At 43.7% G+C, this 8,432-nt stretch overlaps 1 protein-coding gene across 2 annotated transcripts in view; it reads left to right on the plus strand.

The window, feature by feature from the left end:
- Window positions 1-8,432, plus strand: part of CADM1 (cell adhesion molecule 1) — a 190,367-nt gene that overhangs the window by 175,569 nt on the left and 6,366 nt on the right. The window contains exon 10 of one of the 2 annotated variants that reach the window (XM_006030335.3): window positions 724-777. The exons of the other annotated variant lie outside the window; for it this stretch is intronic. Coding sequence (XP_006030397.1) covers window positions 724-777 — 54 coding nt within the window. The remainder of the gene's footprint in view (window positions 1-723; window positions 778-8,432) is intronic. 2 annotated transcript variants of the gene reach the window in all.

Here is an 8,432-nt window from a genome sequence, read left to right on the forward strand (position 1 = left end):
CCTGCTGAAGTAAACTTCCTTTGCCCCTTTTGCCCCTTAGTGTCCCTGTGCAAGCAAACTAGAAAAGTTAAGCCCGAATAAACAGAAGTTAGTTGCCCTCTCCCGGTAGCTTCCAAAAGAGTTTTCCCTGCCTAAATGCTTTATCAGCTTTGCGGATACTTTTCCAAAACTTTGGGGAATTAAAAAAGTAAGATAATTTTCCCACCGGAAAGTTTTCACTGCAGAGAGGACCTGCAATCTGTCTAGGCAGATGCCGTGAAGTTTTGATATGTAATCCACAGGATCCAGAAATTGATAAATTGCTGCAATTTGTCAGCATTGCCAAAGGATTTCAATTTGTATGGGAAGTCAAAATAAAACGTTACCAAAGTGTACATCTAATCTAAGTAGACGCATCCTAAACCGATGCCTCGTACCATTTGATAGTTAACAGCCAAGGCGTATGGGGGGGTTGCATGCTGTTATGAATGAGTGATTTTGAACATTCACCGTCATGTTTTGTGTGTGTTAAACAGTGTAGACTGAGGAATCTTTCTGACAGTCTATCAGTAATAAAGTAAATGATTGGAGAACTGTACTCACAAGCTGATCTGTTCAAACCATCAGATGTGGAGTGATTTGACTCACGTTTTTTTTTCCAAGAACTTCATCCTCAGTTCTTACGTGTGTTGTTTTTGTCCATTGAGGAATACAAAGAAAAATGAGTTTGTTTTTACTTGTAAGGCTTTACTCAGTTGCCAAATTCGGCAGAGGAGCTGGACTATGGGGATCTCTCAGGTAAGGGCTAGTCATTAGGTACAACACTGTGCTGTTAAATCTGTGGATACTGTTTCCACTTTGATTTCTGCATCCTGGCCATTTTGCGTTGCACGGTTGCCACGATGTAGCGATTAATTAGAGTCCTGTCATTTAGAAATATTCTTGTTTTATGCTGTTTTTTTTCCCCTCTTGATATGGGCATGCCTTTATTATATCTTCCTCTTTGGAGCTGGGGGGCGGGGGGTGGCAGATCTGTGTTACCCCGGTGTGATTTATGTTTCAGGTTGTGTAACAGCTACTGTGTGTTCAGTGGCTTAGAATAATTTTTTTTAATGCTAATTAGAGAATGGTTCAGTTGAAATTTTGTTACGTTTGTAAAACATTCAAGGATGGATTGTGAGAGTTGGTCAATATATATATATATATATATATATATTTAAAAAAAGAACCAACCCAATCAATCAGCTTCACTAAATCTAGGCTACCTGCTATTTCACGGTGTGCTGGCAAATTGTCATGACATGTTTATCTCAAATGGGGAGAAAAGGGGGCATTGTTTTATCACATGACATGTTGCAAATTAGACGCTTCAACCCTGTTTTTTTCACAGCAGACTGAACACTTGCAAAAGATGCAGGCATTGCTAATCCAGATCAAGAACCAAACATACCTTCAAGGGGTGATTTGGCATGATGGATGCATTTGAAACGCGGGCATTAACTGTGGTACAAACATAAGCATTACATCTCTGGGCCTCGGTTATGTCTGGCAAGATGCTCTCTCCCTAAACGATCTTATAAATTAGCCCCGACTGTCACTGCTTCACTCTTAATTGTCCACTTTACTGACTCATGTTTAGGTTCGCTGTCCTACGAGAGGACTGCAAGTCCTGAGCACGTATGAACTGTGAGGTCAAATGTCTCTGCTCGCCTAATTACACAAGACTTTTAATCTGTCAAGAGACAGAGACGTTCTCCCGCAGACATCCAAAATGGGTCTTCTGCACATGGCACGCAGACACAGAGATTTAATGCCCCCCTTGGAGTCCTGTTTCAGTTGCTGGACCCTTTGCATTTGATGGTGAGCAAGTCCATTTCCATTGTGTAGGTAAAAAGGTGTCGAAGTTTTTCTTTCACTTTTTTTTTTCCTTGCATCAGTAGAAGGTGTCGTTCTTTCCTAATAAACCCAGCAGCTGCTTTCCCAGTGCACTATTCTCGGTGTAGTACAGCCAAGAGCGTAGGATTATTTAACAATTTAGTAGGTGTTTTATTGGAGTGAGCCATCCCAACAGCTGAGCAGTGCTGATAAGTCTGTCGCAGGCGTAAACTGGTCCTGACGGGTAAGAAGAGTCTCTGATATCTCACATATGGATAGGAAGTACTTGTTTGACTTTTAAGTTGATTTGAAAACAAAAAGCCGTCGATGAGCTGAATAACTTTCACTTGAAGACACAATTCGACTGGGTATCTTCCAAATGGGCATCTCCCATCAGCTCGTTGACTGAATTGGAGCGGGGCTAACCATCTCTCTGCTCGGTGGCTGCAACACAAACTGAGCATACCAGCCTGTTGAGAAACGCATCCGCTGGCTGGCGTGGGGAGGTGGTGATCGCTCTGCTTAATTTTGCCATTTCACTCTCAGTCCAGCCAGTGACTCGTTCTGTTTTCTGAAGAGCCTGGAAAGGTGTTGAGTGGACGGGCTATTTTCTAGCAGGCCCAGTCTTTTGTATTTGCAACTTAACGACGTGAAGTCGAATCCTCCGAACCCCTCGTGCAGTGCAGCGCAAGAGCACAGTGTCAAGCAGGAGAGCAGGCCTCCTGCTTGTGCAAACAGAGCCCGCTTTGTAAATTAGATGGGGGGGCTCTGAAAATGCGGTCCACGAAAACGACTCTCTTTATGTTTCTAAAAATGAGTCAGTTATCTGCAAAGCCCACGAATGCCACCCAGCTCAGCTCACCGCGGTCATGAAAAAGTAGGAAAACATCCAAACCTCCTCTTCGGCTATAAGCCAGTACTCCCCACAAACCAAGCGTGAGTCTGAGTAGGCAGAGGGGCCAGCAAATCTGGGCTCTCGGGCCAGTAAAAGCGCCTTTCAGCGCTGAGCTGTCCCCTGGAAAAGCCCAGCCCGCCCCAGACCTCCGCTTGCACGGCCTGTGCGTGGGCCTCCATCAGTTGATCCTGTTTGCCTTCATGTAGATTGGGAATTGGGTGGGCAGCCAGAAAGCAAGTAGGTCAGGCTTTAAGGATTAAATAGGAAGCCCTCCTTGGTCGTGAACCTGCTGTTGAAACGTGGTGTAATTAAATGTGCCGGTCCTGCTGCAGTGTTTGCTCAGTCTGCTGTTCATTTCAGGTGTTCATATCCTGCTAAATGGTGCACCAGAGGATCTGCCAGCTGTACAATTAAGTAATGCGGCGCTTGCCTTACATCTAGCTAGCTAGTTTCTAGTGGCCTATTGACTTTTGCTGGTAGAGGTGCTTGTGTCCGTACTGCTCTCAAACCTTTGCTGTGTAACATAAAGAAACCTGGCTGCACTGAAAGGGTTTGTCTGGTGCTCAGAGGAGCTCCGAGTAAATTACTCCCCCGTTGCTGCCTTCTCAGCACAGTGCAGTGTCAGGGGTATCGTAGTTGCAATCCTATCAGTCGCTCACTAGTCACAAGTGCCAAGCTAATAATTTTTTTCTTTTTTTTTTTTTTTTTTTTTTTTTAAAAAAAAGCTATTTGCCTATGATTGTAATAATCCAGTTAAATTAATTCAACAAATTGTCTTTTCACTCCCCTCAGATGCATTAGGGTCTCTTTATTGTGCTCAACAGTGTTGATATACATCTTGTAAAGCACTGAACAATCAAGCAAAACCTGTGTAGCCTTTACATCTGGTTTGATTAACTAATCAAAAACTGATTAGCACCTTTGTTCAAGAGGGATCCTGATTAATCAATTACTATTGATTGTAAGTGCGGTTCCATTCTCTAGGCCAGAGATGTCTGAAGAAACAACCAATAAAAATTGAGCACCTGTCATAGTGATTAAATTTATTAAAACAAAATGCATTATTTTTTATGAAGCTATCTTGAAATGGGTCACTGAAGGGGAGCATATTGATTGAAGAAGGATGAACTCCTTGAATTTTTGTAGCTTAAATTGGAGACCAAATTCAATTATAATACAAGACAAACAGGTTAACACTAGTCTTAAACAGTCCATCAATAAATTAGAGTAGGTGTAGCACACTTAATGCTAAACTGCGGTAATGAATAATATTACCATTTATCCCTACTGTATCTAGGTAGCAATTTCATCCCTTTCATATTATGGATAAGTCATATATTTATTTTTGGAAATAATGACCAATCCCTTCCCTCCCCCCCAAAAACCACCACCCAAACCTTTGTGCTGCTTCAGCTAATGTCATCTTCTTAAGCAGTTCGATACACTTCTCTCCATGAAACAGATTGGCCAACCAGTCCTCCTTAATAGGAGAAAATTCAATTTGGAAATGTCCATATTGACTCTCTTTAGCCCTCCAAATCATTAGCAGAGATGGCTGGGCTGTTTCAGTACAGGTTGCACCTTTTTAGATTTATGGGGAACTTTTCAAAAGCACCCGAGTGACTTAGGTTCCCTAATGCCCAGATCACACTCAATAATGAGACTTAAAAGTGTAAGTCATACAGGCATTTCTGCAAACTTGATCCATTAAGGAAAAGGGACTGCTGGATTTAAATAACTCAGTTAGGTTTTCCCTTCCCCAGCATGGTTCGATATTGCACAGAGGCAGGTAAAGCGTGATCGCTCTGATTAGACTGTAAAAAAAAAAAAACACCAAAAAAAAAAAAAAGAAAAAAAGGCAAGCGCCCCTTGCCCCACATCACCGGTTAAAACTTAATTTCCTTCCAGAAATGGAAGTACTGTCAAGAAATTTTTGTGGGAGTACAGCAGTAAATCCAGAGGTGTGGAAATTAATGGCCATACTGTGCCCGCACAAAGAGATCTATCCATCTCCTGCTGTTTACAGCACCAGCGTGCAGGCAAGAAACTTCAGAGCTGTCACCGGTACCCCAACCATGTTTTAAGACTGGGTCTACATAGCAAGAGGTGTAAACCAGGCGGGGAACCCATTCATGTGGCAGCTACACTAAATCATAGGAATAAAATGCTCTGTTTCAGAGCCAGGGGTGGGACAAACTATATCTCCTTAAGTGCTTTATTTATAAGCGTGCCCTAGGTGTTAAAAAACAGGGCTTTAATGAGCCACACAGCTGGAGCATACAAATGCAGTAAGAAGCATGGGGGGGAAAAGGCCTTGTTTAAAAAACATCCTTGGGGCTCATCTGGCCTGGCGGTGAGGTGCTGGAGGTCAGGTTCAGGGTCTCAGGTTGCCATATGCTCGGGAGCCAGGACTGCCACGAAGGCCCCTTGCCCCTCTGCCTTCAAGCATCCTGAGTGCTTCCCCGGCAGGGGCTCTGCTCCATCAAGGGCTGCCTTAAAAACCCAGCTCTGTAGGGTTTGCAAGCCCTGGCTCTAAAAATCCCATCCAGGACAGGACTTTGTCATCTGGGGCTTTGCAGGGTTTAAAAATAAAAACCTTGCGTTTTGTTCTCGGTGGTTTTTGCAAGTTGGATGCTTTTTATAAACTTCCAAATCAGATACGATTTAGATTTAAAATCCTGGCAAGCAATGAGCCCACTGTCACATCTAATCCAGTGTCTCAGTCTCTGAATCTAGAGCTCTGACCACCTGCCAACAGAGTGAAAATAAACCCACAGGAGCTAGATTTTTTTTCTCTCTCTCTCTCTCTGAAAAGGGCCCATTAAAAACGGAATCAAACAGAACTTTTCTATCGAATAGCTGGGAATAAAATCTGCCATGGTTTTGCCTGGAGCCTCGATCTTGCCTTAGGTGTTTGACCCACATTGTTAGACTATTGCCACTAAAATCCACTGGCTTCTCCTCCGACTCTCAAGACAGTTCCCACAATGCCGGCTATTTTTAAGCTGTCGCATCGGCAGAAGTCCCACATGCCATTGCAGGTTTGGAAAATGTGGGCTAATAAGTTATCCGTTTTGAAAACGGCCAACTAAAAGCCAGGCATTCAGGTGTAAAGTATGCCTGGTACTTGGGCATACAGTGCTGTGAAATAAGGGCTTGTCCGGAAATTTGTTAGCAGCATTGAGATGCGTGAGAGTTTCCTCGGTCAGTTTGCATAGACGTTGTGTTCTCCACTGTCTTTTCCCATCATTTACCTTTCCTCTTCCACAAGGGAGAAATGAGGTTACTAACGATTTTTCCTGAAGCCAGACAAACAGCAAAGTGAACTGAGCTTCCACTGATTGGACCCTGCCATGGGCTTGCTATTAACTGTTTAATCCCTCCTGCCGAGGTATCTAAAAAGAAGATACCAGATAACAATAAATAGATAGTAGTGACAAATGGATTTATTCTTCTGCGCGAACACTTCTTATCAGATCTGCTGCCACCTGAAAGGAAAACTTCAGGTTCTATTTCCTATAAGAGCTCTGCCTTTTCTTAATTTTTACTTAATTTAACAGTTGCTAAAAATATATATATATCTGTGCAATGATCCGTCTCTTCTTCCCTGTGATTGGAGACCAGACCAGGATGCTTTTGCAGCTAATCTGTATCACGCTGAGTTTCCTGCGGAGTAGTTCGCTGCTGTATCAGCTAAAATGGCAGCCCCCCTGTTCAAAGCCAGAAGCTCCATTTATTTGCTCTGTGAAGGCAGTGCAAAAGCTTTACATCCACTTGTATGTTTTAGCTTATAATCAGTTGTTAATATAGGTATCCAAGGTGATGGTGTAATGCATCACAGCAGCTTTCCTTTAAGGTGCTTTGACATTTTGCAAAGCATCATGCTCGGAAGTTGGATTTGACTCAGATGCAAAGTGGCCTCCGGATCGCAGTGACGGCCTGCGGGCTACCCCGGGAGCAGCTCGCTCCGGCATGCATTCACCTGTGCTTTACCTTCCTGCTCCCCTGCCTTTCTCCCGCCCTTAAACGAGAAAGCTCTTTGATATAAAGGCCAGCGTGCCCCAATATATATTAACATCTTAATGGGAAAGCTGTGCATGTATACATTTACTACTCTCTGACAAGAGGGAATTAAATGTCAGAAGGATTTGTAGCATCTATAATTGAATTGGTGCTGAGAAAAGCAAATCTTAAGGAAGAATAACATATTAGGATTAGCAAATAATGTGGCATTTTGTCAGCTCCTGCCATCTACCCAGTTCCCCCTTCAGTAATAAAGTTGTGATTTTTTTTAATCATAGATATGAAGCCAGAATGACTTGGGTAAATCGGGGATGCTGTTGTTAAGCAGGTGCCTGTTTTTAAGGTCAAGTCTTTGGTTGTGGGGCACAGTTTAGGGAAACTCATTCCTGCCCCCTGTCTGCACACCCCCCTGTCTTTCCAACAGGGAAGTGTTGGCTGCCATTAATGATTGATTAACCGTGATCCTAGATTGAATAATCCTCAATCCCACCCATTTTTGCTTCATTAGGCAGAGCTCATTTCTGGGCTGCCGAGACCTCTTGGGCTGGGTTTGTAGATGTGCTGCAAACCCCAAGTCTGAGTGTACCTGCCTGGGTCCGTTCCCCTTATGAAAAACTTGCTTGATGCCAGTAAAGATCATGCATGGGTTATAGTCACAGGACCTGGTCCATAGCTGGACAAAGCCTCCCCTCCTACAAGGAAGTATTGCTATTGTTGCTGTTGTTATCATTATTATTCCGCTTGCATGAAAGGGTGATAAAAATTGCCATAGCCTGATTTAATGCCTTCTGGCACCTGGAAATAAAACATTGATTTGTTTCCAACGGTGCGTCTAAAAATAGAAGAGTTTGCTTCAGGATGGGTTGGGTCAGATACTATCAGCCATTCCCCTGGCGGCACGCTCTCCATCGAGAAGCCTCCTTAGCACTTCTTGCATTAGAAAGCAGAAACCCTCCTCCCATTAGATAACCCTACAGCAATAGTGCTGGGTCCAGCGGATGGTCCCCGGGCTGTCGTGGGGCGGGAAGAGTAGGGAGCAATGTTAAAACATGGGAGAGAAAGAATAGAAAGAGGTGAAGAAGTTTGTGATGCCAAGTGAAGAGAAGAGAGGCAAGAGACGGGATTTCTCCCATCCGTAGTTGTGATGTTGTGGTGCCAAAGAGCCGTAAATGGCCCCTAGGTATAACCAGCCCTGGCATTAGACAAGGGGGCTCTTCTGGGAAATGCCAGCGATAAGCTTTGGAAAGGAGAACACAGGGAATGAGTCATTTATGGAAAAAAGGGACATTTGCCCATGACACCTTGTCGCTTCAGGCCCCTTTTTCTCCTGTAATGGAAACAGTTCCTGACTTATTGGTACCTGCGTTAGCGGGGCGATAGCTGTTGCGAATCCTCTGTGTGAGGAGGGCTCTGTCGTGGTGTTATTTGGCAGGTGCCGTATGAAGGATGCCAGAGAAACAGGGTCCCTTGTTGGAAGCTGGAGTGCCTTACTGCTGCTTTTTTGCTTTTAAAAAAAACCCTAAAAAAAATGAGCATTTCAGTGTCCCCAGACATTGTTTGCTTTCTAGACTTATTCTCACCAGAAATTGCAGGTAGCTAAACTGCCCATAGAGACACAACAGAGAGCATTTATAATAGTGGCTTTATTTGGCTGTACACA

The sequence above is a fragment of the Alligator sinensis genome, unplaced genomic scaffold, assembly GCF_000455745.1.
Source record: "Alligator sinensis unplaced genomic scaffold, ASM45574v1 scaffold1626_1, whole genome shotgun sequence".
Lineage (NCBI taxonomy): Eukaryota > Metazoa > Chordata > Crocodylia > Alligatoridae > Alligator > Alligator sinensis.